The sequence below is a fragment of the Phyllopteryx taeniolatus genome, chromosome 4, assembly GCF_024500385.1.
Source record: "Phyllopteryx taeniolatus isolate TA_2022b chromosome 4, UOR_Ptae_1.2, whole genome shotgun sequence".
Taxonomy (NCBI): Eukaryota; Metazoa; Chordata; class Actinopteri; order Syngnathiformes; family Syngnathidae; genus Phyllopteryx; species Phyllopteryx taeniolatus.
The window spans coordinates 3,950,792-3,977,130 of record NC_084505.1 but is presented as its reverse complement, the minus strand read 5'-3'; the positions used below and the strand labels follow the sequence as shown (position 1 = coordinate 3,977,130).

General features: G+C 42.3%; 2 protein-coding genes across 10 annotated transcripts in view; one reads left to right on the top strand and one right to left on the bottom strand.

The window, feature by feature from the left end:
- The window catches only part of wdr17 (WD repeat domain 17), a 65,254-nt gene extending 51,857 nt beyond the window's left edge, over positions 1-13,397 (top strand). For 4 of the 6 annotated variants that reach the window (XM_061772080.1, XM_061772082.1, XM_061772083.1 and 1 more), the window contains 10 exons: positions 287-386; positions 2,662-2,801; positions 7,011-7,122; positions 7,478-7,619; positions 8,007-8,109; positions 8,197-8,298; positions 10,809-10,907; positions 11,526-11,593; positions 11,676-11,764; positions 12,098-13,397. In XM_061772080.1, the coding sequence (XP_061628064.1) occupies positions 287-386; positions 2,662-2,801; positions 7,011-7,122; positions 7,478-7,619; positions 8,007-8,109; positions 8,197-8,298; positions 10,809-10,907; positions 11,526-11,593; positions 11,676-11,764; positions 12,098-12,217 (1,075 nt within the window). In that variant the 3' untranslated portion in view covers positions 12,218-13,397. Of the gene's footprint in view, positions 1-286; positions 387-2,661; positions 2,802-7,010; positions 7,123-7,477; positions 7,620-8,006; positions 8,110-8,196; positions 8,299-10,808; positions 10,908-11,525; positions 11,594-11,675; positions 11,765-12,097 lie in introns of those variants that run through there. The other 2 variants (XM_061772085.1, XR_009788340.1) reach the window with 2 other exon arrangements.
- Positions 11,232-26,339, bottom strand: part of hpgd (15-hydroxyprostaglandin dehydrogenase) — a 41,237-nt gene continuing 26,129 nt past the window's right edge. The window contains exons 5-7 of one of the 4 annotated variants that reach the window (XM_061772104.1): positions 18,234-18,310; positions 17,951-18,114; positions 14,662-16,461 (exon numbers count right to left, since the gene is read on the bottom strand). In XM_061772104.1, the coding sequence (XP_061628088.1) occupies positions 16,338-16,461; positions 17,951-18,114; positions 18,234-18,310 (365 nt within the window). In that variant the 3' untranslated portion in view covers positions 14,662-16,337. The other 3 variants (XM_061772105.1, XM_061772106.1, XM_061772107.1) reach the window with 3 other exon arrangements.

The window sequence follows — 26,339 nt, the reverse complement described above, 5'->3', positions numbered from 1 at the left end:
GTGAACCACACAAACATGCATTTGTCAATGTGCAAGTTGAAATCAACTTCAAATCGACACTTTCCCAACAGAACAGATTGTTGAAGACTGATTGTTTGGACTGATTATTATTATTATTATTTTACATGGCAGATGGCGCTAAAACATAATCCTTTTCATCTCAGCTATTTAAATTATTTTGAATCTTGAAGGGGGAGTAAAAAAATCTTGTATGTAATAAAAAAAAATCTTTGTTCCAAATAAGCCATACGGTCTTAATAAATAAGTATTTTTTTTTTCTACACAGTCTTCTTCATAATGTATGTGGACAGCTGGCAGAATTGTACTTTCAGGACGGCTGCGCTGTTCTGGCTGCATGCTGCCACCTAGCGGTCGATAACGTTCAGGTACGTACGTGTGCATGAGACCATCCAAATTATGTTGCATGTATTTTCAACAGTGATGCCGGTTACGCATTACAAATCGTTACTCCAAAATTGCGCCATTTTGAGTAACGAGCAAAGTAACATTATTTTCCCTGGGAGAATAATCAGACTACAGTTACTTTTTCAATCCCAAGATTGTTACTTATGAGTCATCAATGTCTCTCACCAAGTACTGACCTGTAGCTGGTGACTCGTAAAAACTGCAGTCGAGCCATTCAATAGCATTTAACCATTCACACAAACCACCAATTTCCCTATAAGCAAAAGAAAGTGATTGGGAGGTGATTGTTGATTCTTGAATGCACAGTGACGGTTACCATAAAAGTGCAAAGAAATGCATGTTTTCACTATCGCCACATTATTTTTGTTGTTTTCCTGTGTAAAAAGTGTATTTGATTGTTGTTACTTTTTTATTTACACAACACAGTTTTACTGGTGTGTTAAGTGCGCAATGCATTGTGGGTTAATTATTCATACCGAAGTGTGCGGCCATAAATCGGTCATGGAGGTTAAGGACAGACTCACTGAAGGACTTACAATACTTATCTATAATATTTACAATGAAAAGTGAGACGTTTTAACTTCGTCTGTATTTTGGACTGTGAGCTGGTTTAACGCGCTGCACGGCTGACGTCACGTCACGTAAGTAAGTGCTTCGCTCCCCCGTCATTTACCCACAGCTTTGCAAGTTAAACAGTTGCGTAATCTTGTCACCTTTTCTCACTCTTCACATCAAAATTACGATGGTGGGAGCAATGGTTTATGTGTGTGTGTGTGTGTGTTTGTTTGTATGCCACCAATATCAAACCGGCACTATCAAACTTTTACGTACAAACATTTACGCAGAAAATTTTAAACTGATAGATCTCAGGTGGGTGTTCTTTATTTCTTTATTGTTTAGTTTACACAGTTTACAAGGTTATGTATCAAGTGTGTTTTAGCATAATCCTAACTTTGTTTAATGACAGAATCTACATCAATAAATACGAGTACTCTTGATAAAAATATACATAAAAAGTCTGTGTGGTTATAGATTGAGGCATGACTCCAACTATAACACCTGCAAATATGTATCATATAATACAGATGTGTAGATATTTGCTCAGTTTAATATACAGTGGTGTGAAAGAGTGTTTGTCCCCTTCCTGATCCCTTATTTTCTGCATGTTTGTCAAACTTAACTGTTTCCCATCATCAAAAAAAATTAATATTAGTAAAAAAAAACAAAAAAACACAAGTAAACACTAAATACAGTTTTTAAATGAAGGTTTTTATTATTAAGGGAGAAACAATCCAAACCTACATGGCCCTGTGTGGAAAAGCGATTCCCTCCCTGTGAAAACAAAACTGTGGTTTATCAAACCTGAGTTCAATTTCTCTACCACACCCAGGCCAGATACTGCCACACCTGTTCTCAATCTAAAAATCACTTAAATAGGACCTGCCAGACAAAGTGAATGAGATCAAAACATCCTCAAAAGCTAGAAATCATGCCAAGATTTACAGAAATTCAGGAACAAATGAGAAAGAAAGTAATTGAGATCTGTCAGTGTGGAAAAGGTTATAAAGCCATTTCTAAAACTTTGGGACTCCAGGTAACCACAGTGAGACCCATTGTCCATAAATGGCGAAAACATAGAGCAGTGGTGAACCTTCCCAGGAGTGGCCGGCCGACCAAAATTACACCAACATGACTACTCATCCAAGAGGTCACAAAAGACCCCACAACAATATCTAAAGAATTGCAGGCCTCACTTGCCTCCGTTAAGGTCAGTGTTCGTGACTCCACCACAAGAAAGAGACTGGGCAAAAATGGCCTGCATGGCAGAGTTCCAAAACGAAAATCACTGCTGAGCAAAAGTAACAATCAGGCTTGTCTCAATTTTGCCAGAAGACATCTTGATGACCCCCAAGACTTTTGGGAAAATACTCTGCCAAAGGTTTCACACAGAGCCATGTGGGTTTGGATTTTTTTCTCCCTTAATAATAAAAACCTTCACTTAAAAAACTGCTTTTTGTGTTTACTTGTGTTGTGTTTGACTAATATTTAAATGTGTTTGATGATGGGAAACATTTAAGTGTGTCAAACATGCAAAAAAAATAAAAAATCAGGAAGGGCTCAAACACGTTCTCACAGCACTGTACTTAGCAATTACCAAGAACCGCTGCCCTCAAGTGTTCAAAAATCTGACAATTTGTTCTATGTTGTATGTTCCGTATCTGTGTGTGTTTTTAGTTAGCCATATCTAGTCTGATCAGAGGTAATGAGCTGGAGTTGGCTGCATGTGTGGGTATAGTCCTTGGAGAGACAGCCGCTCAGAGTACGGCCTACTGTCTGGAACTCCTGGCCAGGAAGTACATGACCCCACTGACATGGTGAGTCCCCTTGCTCTGTTATCCTGTGAGGTTTACAGGATTTTAAAGTATCTATACTTAACTTATGAGTATATGAATAACTCTTTCCCAAAATGCTAGTCACGGTATCTGTGTGCATTCAAAATGCCATCAATACTGTAAAATGCACATGTGTTCATTGCCCATAACATACGCCTGCCCATACCACAACCCCACCGCCACCATGGGCCACTCAATCCACAACGTTGACATCAGCAAACCGCTCACCCGCACGACGCCACACACGCTGTCTGCCATCTGCCCTGAACAGTGAAAACCGGGATTCATCCGTGAAGAGAACACCTCTCCAACATGCCAGACGCCATCGAATCTGAGCATTTGCCCACTCAAAGTTGGTTACGACGACAAACTGCAGTCAGGTCGAGACCGCGATGAGGACGACGAGCATGCAGATGAGCTTCCCTGAGACGGATTCTGACAGTTTGTGCAGAAATTCTTTGGTTATGAAAACCGATTGCTGCAGCAGCTGTCCGGGTGGCTGGTCTCAGACGATCTTGGAGGTGAACATGCAGGATGTGGAGGTCCTGGGCTGGTGTGGTTTAGACGTGGTATGCGGTTGTGAGGCTGGTTGGATGTACTGGTGCCAAATTGTCTGAAATGCCTTTAGAGACAGCTTTTGGTAGCGAAATGAACATTCAATTCACGGGCAACAGCTCTGGTCGACATTCCCGCAGTCAGCATGCCAATTGCACGCTCCCTCAGAACTTGCGACATCTGCGGCATTGTGCTGTGTGATAAAACTGCACATTTCTGAGTGGCCTTTTATTGTGGCCAGCCTATGGCACACCTGTGCAATAATCATGCCGTCTAATCAGCATCTTGATATGCCACACCTGTGAGGTGGGATGGAGTATCTTGATACAGGAGAAATGCTCACTAACACAGATTTAGACCGATTTGTGAACATTATTTGAGGGAACTGGCCTTTTGTGTATGTAGAAAAAGTTTTAGATCTTGTAGTCCAGCTCACGAAAAATGGGAGTAAAAACAAGTGTTGCGTTTATATTTTTGTTCAGTGTAGATAAACTCCTGCCAACATGGCAGGCACCCGGAAATGTTGCCGCATTCAACATGGCAGCCACATACCCTGTTAGTTGGATCTAGTCATATTGGCTATCTATGACCCGGAAACACGGGTCTTCCCAGTCTCTGCCTATATTACGCCGCAGTGCCAGCAAACAACTACGGCGAATTCTGGAACTAACAGACTTTGTCAATGGCAGTTTAGGGACAAATTGTTTGGTCCCGACAGTGCATTTTCCATCATATCGTGGTCCCTTTTATTGCGGTTCCACTGTATAATGTACCGTAGATTATGTGTGCGTGTGCTGCATGTGTACTCCGTGCTCAGCTGGCGGAGCACATCGGGTCAGTCCTCTAAAAGCCCGATTTTACTGGCCTGGAGACTAGTTAGTGACATGATGGTGACACGAGTCTTCACCGATTGCGCAGATGTCTCTGTGATGTCTCCTGAAGTCTCCTGGAGACTAGCCAGGTCGCCAAGGAGCTGCGAAGAAATCGATCATGTTGGATTTCACTGGAGACCTTTTGGGGACTCCTTTATATGCTCACTATAGAGAGCGTAGCTTAATCTCACACAAATTCAAGCAATCATCATCAACATTTATTTGGACATCTCTACATATGCCCACTTCAACCTCTGAAAACAATGGCCCCAATATTTAGGATTTTATGGACGTTAACGCGTTTTCCTCATTAGAGGACTACCCCATTGCCCGTGCTCTGCCGGCTGAGCCCTGAGCACACACACTGCACGCAAACACTGCACACACATAATATACAGTACCCCCCAAAAGTATTGGAACGGCAAGGTCAATTCCTTTGTTTTTGTTGTACTGTATACTGAAGACATTTGGGTTTCAGATCAAAAGATGAATATGACAAAACCGTTCAGTATTCCAGCTTTTATTTCATGGTATTTACATCTAGATATGTTAAACAACTCAGAACAGAGCACCTTTTGTTTGAACCTACCCACTTTTCAAGTGAGCAAACGGATTGGAACGTGACTGATGGGTGTCCTGAGAAAGAAAGAAACTACTGGTGTACTGAGCAACATACATCAAACAGGTCGGCCAAGGGTATCAACAGCAGTTGATGACAGAAACATTGTGAGAGTTGTTAAGAAACACCCAAAGACAACAGTCAGTGGTATCACTACCAACCTCCACAGGGCATGGGTGAAGGTATCACAATCCACTGTTCGAAGATGACTTCGAGAGAAGAAATAGACTGGCAATAACACAAGATGCAAACCACTCATGCAAACCACTCATCAGCAAAAAGTTTTTTCATTTTGCAAAGAAGTACAGAGATGAGCTACAAAAGTTTTGGAACAAAGTTTTATGAACTGATGAGACCAAGATTAACCTCTGCCAAAGTCATGGAAAGGCCAAGGTATGGAAAAAGAAAGGATCTGCTTGTGAGCCAAAACACACAAGCTCATCTGTTGAGCACAGTGGAGGTAATGTCAAGGCTTGGGCTTGCATGGCTGCTTCTGGAGTGTGCTCACTAATCTTTATTGATTATGTAACTCACGATGGTAGCAGCAGAATGAATTCTGAAGTCTACAAAACCATTTTGTCTGGCAATTTACAGAAAAATGCATCCAAACTAATCTTCATCACGCAACGAGACAATGACCCAAAACACTGCCAACACAACAAAGGATTTCATCAGGGGAAAAAAGTGGAAGCCCTTAGACTGGCCAAGTCAATCAACGGACCTTAACCCAATAGAGCATGCATTTTACCTCCTGAAGAGGAGACTGAAGGGAGAACCCTCCAGAAACAAACAAGAACTGAAAGAGACTGCAGTAAAGGCCTGGAAAAGCATTTCAAATGAAAAATGCAACAGTCTGGTGAAGTCAATGGGTCGCAGGCTTGATGCAATTATTGCAAGTAAGGGTTATGCCACCAAACATTAAATGTTATTCACTTTAAGTTAATTTAATCATGTCTGTTCCAATACCTTTGCTCACTTGAAAGGTGGGTGGCTTCAAACAAAAGGTGCTCTGTCCTGAGTTGTTTAACATACAGCATCCAGATGTAAATACTGTGAAATAAAAGCTGGAATTCTGAACTTTTGTTTCATATTCATCTTTTGATCTGAAACCCAAATGTCTTCAGTATACAACAAAAACAAAGGAATTGACATTGCCGTTCCAATACTTTTGGAGGGGTCTGTAAATTTCAGAATATGTTTATCTAAAGAATATACAGTATATATAGGCTCCAGCACGCCCGCGACCCTACTGAAGAGAAGCGGCTCAGAAAATGGATGGATGGATATACAGTATATACTGTATATAGCCCTACATCAACGAATGAATTGGTTGTCACGTTCTCTGGAGACGTTTCCCAGACATCTTCCTGATGAGAGCGCAAGGAATATTTTGGTCTCGTGGGTCCCGGAGTTGTTGCGACTGATTAGTCTTGGCAGTCTCGGTGACGTCACCGCCAGTGAGTTAGGCCCGTAAACTAGTGTGCACCCCTCCCCCCCCCCCCCGCCCCTCCCCCCCAGAGACATACAAACACACACACGCCGGGGAGAGGAAACTATAGCTATGACACAATGACCTAATTGAAAAATACAGTATCTGTATTTACATCTCATATCATGATTGGAGCTCTGAAGTCTGAAACAAACTTTTTGCATGTGTTTTTACAATTTCTGCTGTAAAAAAAAATACTACTTAGCTGTGCTTGTTCATAAAGTATAAAAGTAAAAGTAAAAAAATGTGATTAACAAAAACATTTACTGCATACTAATTTTTATAGGCTCCAGCAGCCCGCGACCCTAGTGAGGATAAGCGGTAAAGAAAATGGATGAATGGATGTAATAACATGGATGTGGTTAATTTTGAACCCACTTTGTGCTGTGGAAGGGTAGTGCTGTAATAAGACCACCGGGTTCACCCTCCAGTAGGACAACAACCCCAAAACATACAGTGAGGATGCTATGCATTTGGTTATTATTTTTCTGACCAGTTTTAAGCAGAAGTCAAGAAAAAAATTGTGGCAAGCTTTAACAGGCCACATAAAAAGACGTGGAGGCCGTGTAGCCCGTGGGCCTTGACTTTTGACACTTCTACTGATATGCAGTAAAAAATGTCATCGGCTGATTGCTTTTTACTGTGTTTACATTTAGGGAGCTCTCGGTTGACCTATTGAGAATGATTCCAGAGAACCATATTTTACTGGCTAAGGTCTGTGCATTTTACCCTGGAACTACTGCAGAAATCCACCAATTACGCGAAAGGGTAAGTGGGCCAACAATAATGAACAATTATCTATCAAGAACACATAAAAACACAATTTTGCTCCAATTTTCATGAAGTGAATTAACTACACGCAAACAATGGTCTCTTTTCCCAGTCAAATTATTAAAGCAAATAATCCAGTTGAAGAAGAAGAAGATTGGAAGCTCACAAAGAATATACTCGTTTCGCTGCCATAAGCTGTGACAAATAATGTTTAAGAGAATTTGGCAATACTTTAGACACAAAGTCACAACTACAGACTATGCAAAGCCAATAAAAAATATATAGCAATATTCATATTAATAATACAATTGCATACAATTTGACTCTGATTATGTGTTATTTCTCATTTCAGTGTTTTCTCCCCTCATTAGAGGAATGTAGAGCCTTGGCAGAGGAATCCATGTGTGAAGGAGATCTGTTTTCAGCAGTTAAATTTCACCTTCTGACATCTGAACCTGAGAACGCCCTTAAGATAGCAATCGATCATGTCAAAGGTATTGACAGCTCATCATCAGTTCACTTATAAACATACCTGTATGTGATAATGTACTTGTCACAAATACACTGTGGCAATTTTATAGCATTGAAGTTGTCTATAGAGTGATTTGAAATGGGTGTTGGCAACAAATGCATTTCAATACCACATCATTGATCAATTCAATATATGATTTATTATCATATGTGTACCTTACATGGCCAATGTACACGTGATAATTCTCCTATATGGCTCAAACGTGACCTCCCACCCTATTAGTAACTGTACATGACAACAGTACAAAAAATAGCGAGAGTATTTACTTGAAGGCCAGTTTTTTTTAATTGTCTTTTTATTCGTACGCATATACAGTACGCATATTTGTTCATCATTTTCATCTCCATAGAACAGCTGACTGGATCTGACTGGACAGTGGACAGTATTCATCCAATCCTTGACCTGTTGAGTTATATCAGAACTGACCGCCTCCTCATGGCCAAGTTCACTACGTAAGCCAATTATTTGATTAATTCAATTACACTTACATCCCATGTCTTGTTAGAATTGATCATCAATATGTGTGTGTGTGTGTTTAGAGCCCGCAGTGAGCTGTTAATCCTGTGTGGTTACATCGGCGGTCTGCTTGCCATAAGGAAACAGTACTCCAGCATCGTACCTGCACTCTATGAATACACGAGGTACACAAAAAAATAATCAAGCTTTCACTTACAAACGTGTATTATGACACATGGAGATGTGCAGAAATTTGGTGTTCAAGTTGTTGGGTTTCAAGCTTCTGACATAATTCCTGAAACATACACAGGGCTCAGGGCTCATTTATAAACTTATTTTATTTTTTTTTATTTTTATTTTTGCTTGCCCGTGGCAAACTTGAGCTTGCCCTGTTCAGTCAAGTGCATTAAAATTTTTGCTATAGCTCACGGTTCGGTTTTATCATGGTATTAATCTCATGATACGTTAATTATTGCGGTATTGTGGGAAAGCTCACAGTATTGCAGGAAGGATGACAGTACAGGTGGGGCAAAGAGGTGAAAGCTGGAATTACCGAAAAACCACTCTTTTTCTTGCTCACCGAGTCCTTCTCAATGGGCTTTAGCAGTTTCTCTGTGTTTCCGAACAGGTTTTTGTGAAAAAGATGCTCACAATGCAAAACTGTCCAATGCAAAATTGTCTGTTCACTAATTTACCAGAAGTAGTAATTTTTTTTAAGTTACAACATTAGGAACTGCTGCTATTCTAACTTACCTACATTAAAAATTACTGCCTATTAACAGTGATTTATGTGCATGAGTCCAAAAATTCAAGTCAAGTCAGAAAGGCAGGAACACTCTTAAAGGCAATGCAGGTTTAGAAACAGCCAATAAATACAATAGTCATGGGACTTCTACATAGTTTATTTTCCTCCGCTGAGTTACATTGTAAAATGATTATTTTTTTCTGATTAGCCTCTGTGATATGTTTTTATTTGAAATGTAGACATATTTGACGAGAGGGAAGTATGTAAGATCATTTATTTTTGCTGTGATATGGACTGGACTTATTATTATTTTTGATACTGATGGAATGTAATTGCGGAGGTATATGTTTTAACTGGCATCCATCCATCCATCCATTCATTTTCCATACCGCTTATCCTCACTAGGGTTGTGGGCGTGCTGGAGCCTATCCTAGCTATCTTCGGGCGAGAGGCGGGTTACACCCTGAACTGGTCGCCAGCCAATCGCAGGGCACATAGCAACAAACAACCATTCATATTCACACCTACAGGCAATTTAGAGTCTTCAATCAACCTACCACGCATGTTTTTGGGATGTGGGAGGAAACTGGAATACCCGGAGAAAACCGCTTGCAGGCGGGTGAACCCCAGTCCTCAGAACTGTGAGGCAGATGTGCTAACCAGTCGTCCACCGTGCCGCCCCATAGACAATCATTTGAGAAAAAGGAAACGTAAAGTTCATAAAATCCAAAATATTGGGCCGATATTTTCAGAGTTTGAAGCTGGCATGTGTAGATATGTCCACGTACATTTTCGTGTTGATTGATGACAGTTTTGGGACGTTAAGCCACGTGTATGATTGGTTGGGTTCATGAGTCTTGCAAGGATGTGGCACTCACCCGCCGTGTTTGTGTCATTTTAGTCGATGACAACCATATACAGTATGACAGCAATATAAGGTACAAAACAAACTTTATACTCGCGTGGACGCCGACCGCCCTGATGTCAGTGCGGGTGTCCCGCACGTAGTTTGCCTTTATACTCGAGCGCAACCCACGTGCACCGTTTTGAAAATGTGCTGCAGCTCTCCTCCAAGTCGGGGGTGTCGCTACGGCTGGGATTGGCTAGGACACCACAGGGTGGAGTTTCCGCTGCATTTTTTTTGGGCCATTTCCGGTAGCCGTTTTTACGTTCCTTTCAGTAACAAGGAACAAAGCAACAACAATGGCGACCGTAGAACAGTGTCTGCTAGAACAAATGGACCTAGAAGACCCGATGATACATTTAATTATGCTGCAAAATCGATCAAGAAGGCGGCGGCGTAGATGGTATGGAGAACCAAGGGGCTCTCTGAGTACGTCATCACAGCATGTGACTAAAACGGACCAATCACGAGAGATGAAGGGGCTGTTCCAAAGGCAATTAGTTATTTACCAATTGCTCCAAAATGGACAGAGATTATTGTAATTGACTGCCAGTTTCATTTTTTGAGTAAAAACTACATAAAATAAACTTGTTAGGGAAATATAGACCATTAAGATTAACACTTTCTTTAATTCATTCATTCAATGACAGTCACGCATGCATGTTGAGAGCAATCTGTGCCACTGTCACTTGGCTGTGTAGCAAAAGACAATGTCATTAAATACAGGATGAGCTGGCGATAACTGCGAGCAACTTAAATATGTCCACGGACATCTTGAATCCATCCCCAATGTGTGATCGTTCGTGCATGTGCCTCCCTTCCCCCAGAGCTGCATTCATTCATATATACCTGAAAAGCACCCACTTGGAATTGTCAAAACTGACGCCAGACTAGTATCAACGCTCTTGAACATGTAAAGACAATTGTCCCATAGGAGATGAGTAAAGTTTAATAATAATAATAGTACAGTAATGATAAAAATAATAAATTGATAATACCAACACGTGTGGGTGTGCTATCATCACGTTTCCCTCTCTGTGACGCAGTCAGTTGTTGAAGCGGAGAGAAGTGAGTGTTCCTCTGAAGATTGAGCAGCTGTCCATGGAGCTGGATGCCTGGCGGGCATGCACTCAGATATGCAGCAAGTAGGTTAACACACACTCACACACGTCATCCATCACAAATCCAGAGGTATAATAGTAATTAGCCAATGTAAATAGAGATTCGGGAGGCATCCAATCAGCGGCAAATTAAAATAAATGACACAGACAGCAGGCACAATTCTAACATGAAGACATTTGGCTTAAGTAGATTTTTCTTGTTCGATTCTTTGTTGATGTTTGAGAGCACAACCTGTTGGTCACAGCCTGGGTTTACTGTGAGGGTCATTGATGCCCTAGCATCACCTTTGGTCACCTGTTGTATGGGCACTTGGTATAATATGTATTGATTTCACAGTACAGCCTCAGTGTCTTTGCATTTTTTATTTTTTTTGTACCATACAAATACACTTCAGCAGCTATAGAACAACAACGACATCTCCCTTTGCAATGGATGCCCTTCACGGTAGCCTGTAACTACTAGTACAGTACAACAAAAACGAAATGCAGTACCTATTCGTCATGTAAACTTAAAATAATTAACACCAATCAATGTCTAGCTAAACATTTATTTTACACCGAGACTGTTTTGTGAAAATACAGCAAATCACATCTTTACTTTAAATATATATTTAGCACTGTGTCTGTCTGCCTTTTTAATAGCCCTCCATCAGAGAGTCAAAAGGAAGATTTCCGCTGTCTTGAAAAAAGAATCCTTACTGTGAACTCTGGTAAGAACAGTACCTGAACATCGAAAAGTTCACTCAAATCAAACAACTGTTTTTAAAACACCTTCTCTCCTTCCTCCATTAGTCTCATGTGGTGCTGATTATGTGACAGGCTCCAATCTGCCAAGTCACTCTGATGTTCAGATTTCCTGTTTTACTGGTCACAGAATACAGGTGTGTCCTGCTTCTTTGGTTTGCATTATTAACCAGTAGACACTCACGGGACATTTTATTAGGTATATCTGCAGGATGAAATACCAATACAAGTCCCTTCTATGTAGGTAAATAAAGACGTAAAAATATTTTCGAAATCCACACTACTGAAAATTACAGCGGCAAAAGTAAGCCTATTGTCAAATTATAAACTGAATGTTAACTTTCTCAGAGGAACTTGTCAATACAGCATTCAATTAGTTTGTGCAGGTGTACCTAATGTTGTGGCTGTCTTAGCACCAATGTGCAACTGAGTTTTTTTAATTTAACTTTTTTTTTTTTTCCTACATGCAGGGTCCAGTATTTTTACTTGAAGATGGCAAATCAACAATTTCCCTGAATGATGCTCTCATGTGGGCAAAAGTCAACCCCTTCTCCCCACTAGGGACAGGGGTTCGCATAAACCCCTTCTAAGACCTGCCTGTGCACGTACACACACACACACACATAGAGGGCATACAAAAAGCAAAAATGTCTTGTCTAGGAAGAGATTTCGGAGCCAATAATGGGGGTAAAGTCCTTAAAACAATGAATTTGTGGATGAACAAGGACAATGATTTTACAGTTCCTATTTTGTACATTTAGTCACTGTGTCAGAATCATAGTGAGGTATGGATGGTGGGTCATCTACTTCTTGTTTGTACATACGCATACACACATGGTATGCCTCTGACTTACCGTAATTTCTCGAGTATAATGCACACCCATGTATAATGATAAATTGACCTCAAAATTCTGGAAAATCCTTCTACCGATGTATAATGCATTTTTACAATGCATGATTTTGCTTCTACCCATATGATCAAAACATGAAGTATTATCTGTATTTGTGTTTGTTTTTTTTCAAATAATTATTCTGAAGTTAAGCACTTTATTTGAACAAATAATTTATTTTTATTTACTTGCTCTTATTTTGAAATTCACAGCCCGACTTTTATTTAGTCAATGAGAAAACACACAGTTGTACTCATACGTTTGATTACCCAGGCAGAATTTGTAAGATGTGTACAATTCTTTTAAGAAAACATGAAGGACCAAGCGAAAGACATTTAATTTTATTTTAATGGGATTCAAATTAAACTGTCAAGCTTTTCAGAAAAGCATTTTCATTAAACAAAACATAACCATAAATAAATTTATGATGGTTGTTGTCGTATTTAAAAAAACAAACCAAAACAATATTTCACAAATTCTGCCAGGGTATGCAAACTTATGAGCACAATTGTACATATATGCAGTCATACGTACCCCTGTCATATTGGAATGAAAGTAGTAGTCTACACCTTTTTCATAACCTCTAGGTGGCATACTAGAATGAAAGTGTACAACTTTTTCATAACCTCTAGGGGGCGGTGGTATAGTGGAATGAAAGTGTACAGCTTTTTCATAACCTCTAGATGGCGGCATACATTTATAAAATGTGAAAGTCTTTTTAATTTTCTCCTATACCTATGTATAATGTGCACTATTGACTTGACCAGTTTTGGGGGTAAAAAATGTACAATATACACGAGAAATTACGGTAGTTTACTTCATCATTGTAAAGAAACCAAAAACAACAGATGAACGCCAAAATAAAGCTAGCATTGCATGGCCTGTGTTGTTTTCTTCCCATAATTATATAAATAAAGAAGATATAGACTATTGGTGACAGTCATAGCAGAATGAAAAGACACTAGCAATCCCTAGCCTGGATGTAAAACTTACTGGTACAGTGGAACCTTGATAGAACAGACTAATACGGGCGGTGGTGTCGTCCGATATAGCAGATTGTCCGTCACATTGAAGCACTTTTTTTTTTTTTGAAGGCATATGCACCCATATTACTGTACAGTACACAATTATCTTTTTGTAGTTTTTTACATTACAATACAAATTTTGGAAGTTTCAGATTTTAACCAAACATACCACGCCGGGGTGCTTGGTGATGGTGACATTGGTGACGTACAGTACTCACCATAGGCGGGTTGCTTTTATGAGCCGAGAGGAATTAGTGTGCTTCCCAGTTCCAAATCCGTTGCCAAAGGCGAATGCCTTGACAATTTTTTTTTACTGTACCAAAAATAGCATGTTCTAGACTCTAGAGACTTGTGTTTTGTTTTCCTCAGAGTTAACGCTGCAGCCGTGCCACTCTCTCTCTCTGGCAGTGCTCTATGGCACAATAGACAATAGATATAACCATCATGACATGGCTGCCACGTCAATGTCCCACATTCAACATGGCCGCCACTCTAGTCATATTGTATATCTCTGGCCCGGAAATATGTCAGTCCCATTCTTTGCCTGCATTGCGCCACAGCTCCAGTAAACAACAGGGGCCAATTCTGGAACTGACAGACTTTGTCAACGGTAGTTTAAGTGACAAATGGAAACTATTTTTTGACACACTGTTCAGTCCCAAATGGTCCCTTTTATTCGATATCCGTTATGTCAGGGTTGGTTTCATCAAAGTTCCACTGTATTTGGAATTCTGCATAAATGCCTCTGCTTTGACTAAAGCCCCAGTTCCATCTGGAGAAAAACAATCCCATTAGTTTATCACCTTATTTTGTTCAAAATTTTCAGCAAGGCAAAAACACTTGTTTTAAGATTTAAGATTTTTTTTTCACTTAAAACAAGATATTTTGTCACTAAAATACTGAAAAAAACTGGCAAGTGGAACTAGTATGAAATGACTTAAGATTCTTAAAATAAGTTATTGTATCTTAAAAGTTTTGTCTTGCTGTAAAAAGTCAAAACTGTCGTAACGTAAGAACAGTAAGATGTTTCCACTGGAAATAAGATAAATTAGCTAGGTCAGTTTTGTGTTTTTGCAGTGAAAGGATGTTGAACTTTTACTGAACATTAACAATAAAGAATTTCACAGACATCAATTTAATAAAAGAATCACAATTTAAGAATGCCCTTTTCCAGTAAATAATGTGCACGAATGATAATCAATATAATAAATTTTTTTTCAACATTTTACTCTGATAATTGGCAACCCCAAAGCATATCCTACTCTTAAGTTTGCAATCATTTCAACCATTTATATTATGTTAATCATCAATATATCAAAATTAATTATCACACCAACAACATTTTTGTTGTTGTATCATTTCCACTGCCAGTACAGTAACATCAACAGAAATGGTGAAAGCTCCATTGTAATGGACCCAAAGCCTTTAGTCTTTGTGTTATCCTGAGTAAATCTGCTAAAAAAACAGTTTTGAAATTAAAATAAAACTTGCTTAGTGGCCTTTGCATGTGAACATTGTAGTTTAAAAAAAAGTAATTTTTGTTTCTTGATGTGTTTGAAAAGTTTCATGTAAAACAACAACAACAACAGAAAACACTATCATTTACAGACCATACCAATAGCATGAGATTTCCTCGATGATAGAAAATTAACACCGATCCATTTTGCCTTCAATATAAAATGGAAGTTAGCTTAACAGGTTTCCATCCATCCATTTTCTGAGCCGCTTCTCCTCACTAGGGTCGCAGGCGTGCTGGATCCTATCCCAGCTATCATCGGGCAGGAGGCGGTGTACAGCCTGAACTGGTTGCCAGCCAATCACAGGGCACATACAAACAAACAACCATTCACACCTACGGGCAATTAAGAGTCTCCAATTAATGCATGTTTTGGGGATGTGGGAGGAAACCGGTGTGCCCGGAGAAAACCCACGCAGGCACGGGGAGAACATGCAAACTCCACACAGGCGGGGCCCGGGATTGAACCCCGGTCCTCAGAACTGTGAGGCTGACGCTCTAGGCAGTCGGGCCACCGTGCCGCCTTAACAGGTTTATACAATTATTTATTTTTCACAAAGTGAAGTCCCCAGTTTGCTGTATATTCCAGGAACAGTATCATATAAATATATACAGGTGTATATACTTTACATTAAAAACAGATATGATGAGCTGTCAAAGATGTCATAGCCCTCACTTTGTAGTTTGGTCACTCCAGCTAATCCAGATCTTTAATGTAGCAACTTTTCATTTTATCTGTGGACTCTTAAGCACAACTCTGGCAGCAATTCCCATTATATACACACATAGGATGAGAAGGTATAAAAAAGAAAAGAAAATCATTTATCATCATTCGACATCATAATTGGAAGGAACTATCCTTGTAAAATAACAAATGCAAACAATCCCACAGGTTTTTTTTTATATTTGTGCAAATATTATTTAACAATTAAATAATAATAGTTACAGGTCTTAATAATAACACTGCTTAATTACAGAAGCTACATGATTGACTATGATGTTCAAAAACACTAAAAAGTCTACTGTATTGCAGTTTTGGGTCGCTGAAGGTTTCATGATTAATATGTTTTGTTTTGTTCCAAAGCTGCTATTGCATCAATTCTATTGTCATAGCATAAACCTTGTTTTTGGTTTTACTGTATTTACATTGTAGGTAATGTTCAGGCCAGTTTTGTGCAGCAGAATCCAAACATTTGGGGATTCTGTTCTGATATGACTTCCACGGTTACAGTTGTATACGCCTATGCTCTTCAGCAAGGGGCAGTCCATTAGGCGATGATCAAGCAGACATGGGTTCATAAGTGTGGAAGTGGATTCCTTTGGAGCACGTAATCTTCATCACAGCACCGTTTAAACTGGTGTCGGTGATCAACCTCATCATGCCTTCTGCTATCAATGATGGCCTGGAGATAGGTCAAAAGGTGAAAGTAGAGGGGCGTTAAATGACATTTTAAAAATAAGCACTTGAATAAGCATATATGGGGACTGTAGAGGAATGTGTACTGGCCCATTCACTGATACATCTCTGGAAAGGGCTGTTTACTATTACAAAGCTCTACCAGCATCATGCATTAAAGCACAAAACACACTCCTCAGAATAGCAACTGTTACAGTATATTGGCCTATTTTAAACTGTGTGAGTTTTCATACTGTGTTTGACTGTCTGTCATTAATGTAATTACCTATGTATGACACTATTGGTCCACTGCATCGTTATAATGTGAGCAATTATGTATTATGAGCCACTTCTTAGCTGATTAACTTTACTCATGCACATGAATTTCCTCAAAGACAAAACATCTTTCCCCACTCTAGGCAACATAAACAGCTTGACTGAGACAGGAATGGAAACAGAATAGGGTGGTTTCATGCTTTCTTTCATGCTTTTTTCGACGAAGGTACTTGACTCATTAAGATCTGGATTATCTATGCATTTTTCAAATGTGTGATTGTTGCATTTAGTTACATTTTGTGGCCAGTAAATCTGGAGACCCTACATTCATCAATCTATTGTTCACACCTCTTTTGCGATGTACATTAATAAACCACAGTTAGCATGCTAGTCAACTAAATAACGATAGGTTTCTGTGTGATGATACCAAATGACAACATGTTGAAGCTGGCACCATATTTGCATTGTAAGTGCCCTGTATTCAAACAACACATTAAATCAGTGTTCTCAAAAAATACTGAGCACTCCAGGTACCACCATCATGACCAACATTAAAATACAGTTGTGTAGCAGGTAAGGTCCAAGTGTTCGTCAAAAATGAAGCAAAGGCTTTAATCCTAAAAAGTGTATGTAATATTATTGTAGCCACTGTAACATGCAAAGTTTGAACATTAACACTGCGCTTGAATATAGGGAAATGAAAAAAATTACTTAATTAATGATTAATTGAAAGATAAGAATACATAAAATATACTGTACTGGATTAACAAAGTATTTTTTTAAGTCACTGCAGCTGGGATAGGCTCCGGCACGCCCGTGATCCTTGTGAGGATGAAGCGGTATAGAAAATGCATGGATGGATGTACCATTATGCACAGTTGGAATATTGAATTCAGTGATTCTTTCACATACCACTAGAGGGAGCTTGTGTGCCATAGAGGTACTTGTACCACATGTTGAAAATCACTGCATTAAATCATCCTGTACAGTTAATAATGGTTTAAAGACGATGACGGATTGGACCTGGAACGAAATTATTTCTATTTCCATTAATTCCTTTGTGGAAAAATTCCAAATCAAAACAAATCAGTTGTCAGCCACTATCTCGAAAGAGATTTTGTTTAACCTTAGTGGTTTCTCTTTAACAGTAGGCAAATGTATCATTACAGAATGAATTACCTACTGTATATGTTTGTATGTGTGATAGAGAGCAGACTCACTGTAGAACTCCAAACTTTTTCATGCTGCGCTTGAAATCATCCTTGAATTTGACAAATTTTCCCATGTATTCCTCCTGTTCTACTGAGTGGAGCAGTGGGGTGTCAACAAAGGCAGGGCACAGCACATTGATACGCACGCCGTAGTCACTCTGAGAAGATGCATCCTGTAAATAATGACATTGACGTGTATGTACTTTACCACTAGCTAACTACTAATTTGGTGTGTGTGTGTTTGTATGTGTGTGTGTTCACGTGTGTGTGTCTGTGTGTGTGTGCTTCTTACAGCCATAACCCTTGTGAAACCAATGACTCCATGTTTAGTAGCTGTGTAAACAGGCTGGTGAGGAGAGTGCAGGAAGGCTGCATGGGAAAGAACCAGAAAAGACAATAGCCGTGTTAATGGTAATTAATCATATAGCCATAAGCTCACAAGAAATATTAACAGCTCCTCCTTGAGCCGTCACCTGTTGGAGGGACGTGTGTGTCCCAATGATCCTTGGAGCAAAGTTGTTCTAGGCTTTATGCCCCTAGTAGGTTCACCCAAGGAGAACAGGTCCTAGGTGAGGGATCACACAAAGCATGGCCCTACAATGAAAAATTTTTTTTCCCTCACGGGTCATCAGCTCCCCCCTCTGGAGCCAGGCCCGGAGGCTGGGCTACATCGCGAGCGCCTGGTGGACTTTGCATCAGTCTGTCGTGATGAGGAGGAAACTGACCTGGGAGGTCAAGCTCTTAATTTACCAGCTGATCTAGATTCCCACCCTTGCCTATTGACACAAGCTGTGGGTAGTGACCGAAAGAACAAGATCACGAATGCAACCAGACAAAATGTATTTACTTTGCAGTAGAGCTGCACGATTATGGCCAAAATAATAATCACTATTATTAATCATGATTATTCCTCGTTAGGGAAAAATTTTTATTGCACTACTTTTTAACAAACACTAAGCATCATTTTCATTTAAAAATGGATCATTGAACAGAGGAAATGACAGATAATACTTAAAAAAAATAAATGTACCCCAAAAATTTTACTTTACAAGGGCTAACTGAATAAATGTTATATGACAAAGTGGAATCACGAATTCCAACTCAAAAGAAGCAAATACAGTTAATGCATAGAAGGCAATAACAAACTGCAAGCACCGTCTTTTCATTTGAAAATCTCCATCATCAATAGAAAGAATTGTCAAGGACGGTACATCTCTGTTGTTTTGCTTGACCATTGGTCAGTCATGCACGGTCATAAACGGCAAAGAACTTGACAGTTGTGATTTCCCTCTCCATTTATTCCAGGGTTTTATTCATTGCGGTCAGGCCAGCCGAAAAGTTGAAGTCAAGGCAGCTGCTACGACGATTGTAAACAGTGTCTGTAACATGCCACCTCTCTGCCAACATGCTGTGCGGTCCAATTTCAACATAAAAGATATATATATTATTACATTGGACATCAATGCTATTTTAAGCTTTTATTTTGAAGTTGGAACAGAATTTGGAAAGTTGGACCTGAATTAAGTCTTAACTGTGCGTTTGCCCCCTGCTGGCTGGCTGACTCGGTTACGGGCAATGCTGCAAATGAAGTACTTTTCATATGCAGCAGTGCCCGCATTTTAAATGTGAAAGATCGCCAATGACGAGGCTCATTTAACCGTGGCAGCCAAAATTGCGATCACGATTAATTAATTATGAAGCCCTACTTTTCACGGTATCCAGGCTCTAAGAAATCGGATGGGAAGCTTGGTTATTCTGGAGGGGCTTAAAGTAGAGCCGCTCCTCCTCCACATCGAGAGGAGCCAAATGGGATGACTTGGGCATCTGGTTAATATGCCTCCTGGTTAATAAGGGGTGACGGCTGGGTGAGGGATGACGTCTGGGTGACGTGCGAAATGCTCTGACACCACGAAAGAATGCAAGATTTCCCAGACGAAATTTTGGTAGCTATGCTGCAAAATCAGATTAGCAACCTCGAGACTTAATTTCCTCCTCACCCATTTTTGTTTTCCTCTTATTACAGGGCTGATAATTATTGATTACTTTTTTCCATTCCCTGCTGACGCCAAGATACCATCATGGAGACACTCGAAGATTTCATCGACGGATCCTTCGATCGCTTCGTCATGCAAGCTAGTGGAGCCCACCATGAAGACAGCAGCAATCCGCTGAAAACACAAAAGGCTAACTCCTCCACTAGCACTGAAGATTTACTACCCGGCTCACCCAACAACCATATTCAAGTCCTCTCCTACATTGACAAGAAGCTATCACTTCTCGATCTATTACACTAGGTGATTAAGTAGCTCAAAACCAGCTTGGACCAACAAGTCAGAGAGCTAAAAGAAGACAATGCCGAACTTCAGTCAGCCACGAAAGCGATGACAACGGAAGTAGAAGTTCTCAAGAAAGAAAACAAAAAAAAAAATCAAAGAAACAATGCTGGATTTACAGTCAAGAAGCATGCGGGATAACCTCATCACCGTGGAATCATAACCAAATTCGAACATTTTCAGCAGAAAGTCTTCATGAAGTCAAAAGGACAGGAGCTGAAGGGTACACAGTTTGGGATGAATGACCAGTTTCCACGCGAAATCAACGAGCGACGCAAACTCTCAAATGAAGAGGTCCCGGAAACAAGGAAAACGAAAACAAAAACAAAAAATGCCTCAGAGACAAGACATATCCCCATTGAGATGTTCTGGGCATGTCTCACCAGGAGGAGGCCCAGGTAAAGACCAAGGCCACGTTGGAGAGATTATGGGCTCTATTTTTGCAAACTGTTCTTCAGCTCTGCACCGGAGACAGGTTAGACCGGTCGGTGTTGGTAATTTCCTAGATAAGCGTAGGCCAGCGGATCTGAGAATGGATTAGCTGCGCCACACTGGGAGTGTTTACAGTCAACTTCAATAACCACCAATCAAAGCGGTTCCTCTCATTCCGTTTAAATGTGGTGCAACAGACGGTCTCGACAGAGACATGGCACCATTCCCTATGCAAAAGAGGACAATGCAGAATCACAGCGATCTGTGCGTGAGTGAAGCATTGTCACTTCTCTTGCGCGGTGTGGCAACAAAGTTAGTGGGCTCCCTTATTAAATACGGAATAAGATGATGATAACCGCTAGTGACTTGAATACTGTATGTCTGTGAAGCTCAGTATCTGTCTGCTTGTGCCCCAATCAAAGTCTCCAAAATTACATCAGACCAGCGGTCTACCTTGCGCCAGCACTTGGATGTGGTCTGAGCAGGAGTAAGTTTAGATCGACTTTCTGCCACCAAAGGACGCTCCCTCTGCTCCGCCAGAATGCCCAGCTTGCTGCAGACTGGTCTGTCAAATTGACAAACACACACAACAAGCCTCGTGCTTGGAATCAGGATACGTTGAGGAGGAATATAGACTGCAACAAGCAGTTTGGGAGTGAATTCCCTCGGTAAATAAAATGGCCGGCACTTCAGAGCCATAAACTCCAGTAGCGGTGCGCTGTGTTGAATGACTAAGCTAGCGTCCCGGCACCAGGCGTCATTGATACACACAGTCCGCCGCCGCAAATTTTACCTCCCTCGAGAGTTCTGTCCGCTCGGTAGCATGCTAGCTGGCCGAGCTAAATGGCGCTGTCTGGAACGTTGCTGTTAAGCAATGTTTCCACAAAGACAAAAACACAGCACTCTCCCACAGTCTTATGGGTAGAGCGGAGCAGTCGAATGTAATCCAGCTTGTTGTCCAGAGAGTGTACGTTGGCTAACACAATGGGAGGGCATAGCCATTTTATGTGGTTTAGCCGCTAGCCTAGCTCGGATACCTCCGTGCTTGCCCCGTTTCTGCTTCCTCCTCGCCGTTCATGGTCACCCCCAGAGCGGAGGCGACGCAGGAATGGGGGTCGCAGCTGTTGTAGGCACCCGGAGCAGACCGGAGCTCCTCAGTGAGAATAGAGTTTAACTCCGTAAAAGTAATTCTGCCGATGTCGAGCAGAAGCTTACGACTGTATCTGCGTCTTCGAACATGTTGACGTGACGAAGATGGACTAAAACACTGATGTATAAGACGAAAAACACAGTTTGTTTGGGACAGAGAGCAGCCGCTGCGTATGCACGCGCCACCATCTTGATAGATAAACAAGGAAATATGCTGTCCCTGTGCCTGTGTGAGTTTTCTCCAAGTACTCCGGCTTCCTCCCACATTCCAAAAACTTGCATGGTAAATTGATTTAAGACTCTAAATTGCTTGTAAAGGTGTGATTGTGGATGCGAATGGTTGTTTGTCTATGGGTGCCCTGCGATTAGCTGGCGACCATTTCAGGGTGTACCCCGCCTCTCGCCCAGAGTCAGTTGGGATAGGGTGCAGCACGCCCGCGACCCGACCTCGGATAAGAGGAAGAAAATGGATGGATTATTATTATTATTATTGTTGTTGTTGTTATTATTATTATTTAATAAGGCGGCATGGTGGATGCCTGGTTAACACATCTGCCTCACAGTTCTGAGGACCGGGGTTGAAATCCTGGCCCCGCCTGTGTGGAGTTTCCATGTTCTCCCCGTGCCTGTGTGGGTTTTCTCCGGGCACTCCGGTGTTCTCCCACATCCCAAAAACATGCATGGTAGGTTAATTGAAGTCTCTAAATTGCCCCTTGGTGTGAATGTGAGTGGGAATGGTTGTTTGTTTATGTGTGCCCTGCGATTGGCTGGTAACCATTTCAGGGTGTACCCAGCCTCCTGCCCGAAGATAGCTGGGATAGGCTCCACCACGCCTACGACCCTTGTGAGGATAAGCGGCTTGGAAAATGGATGGATGGATGGAATTTGTTGTTTTGTATTAGTATTATAGTATTATAAAAGCCCATCAATCTATCAAATCTATCCATCCATCCATTTTCTGAGCCGCTTCTCCTCACTAGGGTTGCGGGCGTGCTGGAGCCTATCCCAGCTGTCATCGTGCTGGAGCCTATCCCAGCTGTCATCGGGCAGGAGGCGGGGTACACCCTGAACTGGTTACCAGCCAATCGCAGGGCACACATAAACAAACAACCATTCCCACTCACATTCACACCAAGGGGCAATTTAGAGACTTCAATTAACCTACCATGCATGTTTTTGGGATGTGGGAGGACACTGGAGTGCCCGGAGAAAACCCACACAGGCACGGGGAGAACATGGAAACACCCTGAACTGGTTGCCAGCCAAACGCAGGGCACATACAAACAAACAACCATTCGCACTCACATTCACACCTACGGGCAATTTAGAGTTTCCAATTAATGCATGTTTCTATCAAATCTATTAAAGTTAAATACCAAACACAAATGGCATGTTTAGTTTACATCTTGGAAACACAGAAAGGTCTGACTGAGTTGAATTAGGAAAAGGAGCCAAATGGGGGCATGAGTGAAAAGTGGGCCAGATACACCTGTCAAAGACTCTCAAGTCAGCTCCCCTGATAAAGACTTATCACTTACGCAAGGGCTCTTAATGTGTTTATTTCATATAGTAGTTAGTTTCTGCATTTCTAGGATTTAATCCACTTGTGTTTTATCCAACATAACTTTGCTCATGTTCCGGGGGAGGCGGGGGACATCGAGTCCGAGTGGACCATGTTCCGCGCCTCCATTGCTGAGGCGGCCGACCGGAGCTGTGGCCGTAAGGTGGTCTGTGCCTGTCATGGCGGCAATCCCCGAACCCGTTGGTGGACACTAACGGTGAGGGATGCTGTCAAGATGAAGAAGGAGTCCTATTGGGCCTTTTTGGCCTGTGGGACTCCTGAGGCAGCTGATGGGTACCGGCTGGCCAAGCGGAATGCAGCTTTGGTGGTCGCTGAAGCAAAAACTCGGGCATGGGAGGAGTTCGGTGAGGCCATGGAGAAAGACCTCCGGACGGCTTCGAGGAAATTCTGGTCCACCATCCGGCGTCTCAGGAGGGGGAAGCAGTGCACCATCAACACTGTATATAGTGGGGATAGGGCGCTGCTGACCTCGACTCGGGACGTTGTGAGTCAGTGGGGAGAATACTTCGAAGACCTCCTCAACTCTATCGACACGCCTTCCCATGAGGAAGCAGAGTCTGGGTTCTCTGAGGCGGGCTCTCCTATCTTTGGGGTTGAGGTCACCGAGGTGGTTAAAAAGCTCCTTGGTGGCAAGGCAAGGTGGATGAGATTCGCCCGGAGTTCCTAAAGGCTCTGGATGTTGTGGGGCTGTCCTGGTTGACACGCCTCTGCAACATCGTGTGGACATCGGGGACAGTGCCTCTGGATTGGCAGACTGGGGTGGTGGTCCCCCTTTTTAAGTAGGGGGGCCGGAGGGTGTGTTCCAACTAGAGGGGGATCACACTCCTCAGCCTCCCTGGCAAGGTCTATTCAGGGGTGCTGGAGAGGAGGGTCCACTGGAAGATTCAGATTCAGAAGGAGCAGTGTGGTTTTCGTCCTGGCCGTGGAACAGTAGACTAGCTCTACACCCTCGACAGGGTCTTCGAGGGTGCATGGGAGTTCACCCAACCTGTCTACATGTGTTTTGTGGACTCGGAGAAGGCCTTCTATCGTATCCCTCGGGGAGTCCTGTGGGGGGTGCTTCGGGAGTATGGGGTACCGAACCCCCTGATATGGGCTGTTCGGTCCCTGTATGACCGGTGTCAGAGTTTGGTCCGCATTGCCGGCAGTAAGTCGTACTCGTTTCCGGTGAGGGTTGGACCCTGCCAAGGCTGCCCTTTGTCACCGATTCTGTTCATAACTTTTATGGTCAGAATTTCTAGGCGCAGGCAAGGCGTAGAGTGGGTCCGGTTTGGTGGCCTCAGAATTGCATCTCTGCTTTTTGCAGATGATGTGGTTCTGTTCGCTTCATCAAGCTGTGTTCTCCAATTCTCACTGGAGGGGTTCACAGCCGAGTGTGAAGCGGCTGGGATGAGAATCAGCACCTCCAAATCTGAGACCATGGTCCTCAGTCGGAAAAGGGTGGCGTGCCTTCTCCGGGTCGGGGATGAGATCCTGCCCCAAGTGGAGGAGTTCAAGTATCTTGGGGTCTTGTTCACGAGTGAGGGAAGGAGGGAACGGGAGACTTGAGTGTCTTTGAAGCACAGACAGGAGTGTTTTTTAAGATTCAGCTGACAGCCTGGATGAATATACGGACACTGTCACATCCTATATAGTTTCTGTGAAGAGGTTTCTGTCCCAACAAAGTCATTTCGCACATTCAACAACAACAAGCCGTGGTTCACTGCCAAACTTAAGCAGCTTCGCCAAGCTAAGGAGGACACATATCAAAGCGGGTACAGGGCCCTGTATAATCGAGCTAGAAACCAGCTGACTAAAGAAATTAACATTGCAAAGAAGAACTATGCAGCAAAGATGGAAAAACAGTTAAGCGCAAACGACTCTAAATCAATCAGGCATGCATTCCAATCGCTGACAAATTACAAGTGACGATCCACCCCAAGCTGAGAACAATAGCACACTAGCCAACGACTTGAATACCTTCTGCTGCACATTTGAAAAGAACACGTTCACACCCCACAACCACTCGGCCGCACCACCGACCACAATCACACCTCTGACTTCTGCGTTAACCATCCACGAACAGGATGTGAGACGCATCTTCAAACAACAAAAGATTAACAAAGCAGCAGGCCCAGACCATGTGTCCCCATCCTGCCTCAAAGTCGCGGACCAGCTCGCTCCAGTCTTCACTCAGATCTTCAATAGATCTCTGGAACTGTGCGACGTAGCATCTTGTTTCAAACGCTCCACCATCATTCCTGTCCCCAAGAAACCTGCAATCTCGGGTCTAAATGACTACAGGCCTGTTGCCTTGACATCTGTGGTCATGAAGTCCTTTGAACGTCTCGTGCTGGACCACCTCAAGCGCGTCACAGGCCCCCTGCTGGACCCCCTGCAGTTTGCCTACAGAGCAAACAGGTCTGCGGATGATGCAGTCAACATGGGACTGCACTTCATCCTAGAACACCTCGACAATGCAGGACATATGCGAGGATCCTGTTCGTGAACTTCAGCTCAGCGTTCAACACCATCATCCCTGAACTCCTTTCCTCCAAGCTTCTCCAGCTCAGCATCTCACCTGCCATCTGGCAGTGCATTTACGGCTTCCTGACGGGCAGGACACAGCAGGTGAGGCTGGGAGAGACCACCTCATCCAGACGTAGCATCAGCACTGGGGCGCCTCAAGGGTGCCTGTCAAACTCCTGAAGTTTGCAGATGACACCACTGTCATCGGTCTCATCAAGGACGGTGACGAGTCGGCATATCGACAGGAAGTGGAATGGCTAGCGCTGTGGTGCGGCCAACACAACCTGGAGCTGAACACGCTCCAGCAGAGGATGTACTTCCTGCGGCTTCTGAGGAACCACGGCCTGCCACAGGAGCTGCTGAGGCAGTTCTACACAGCGGTCATCGAATCAGT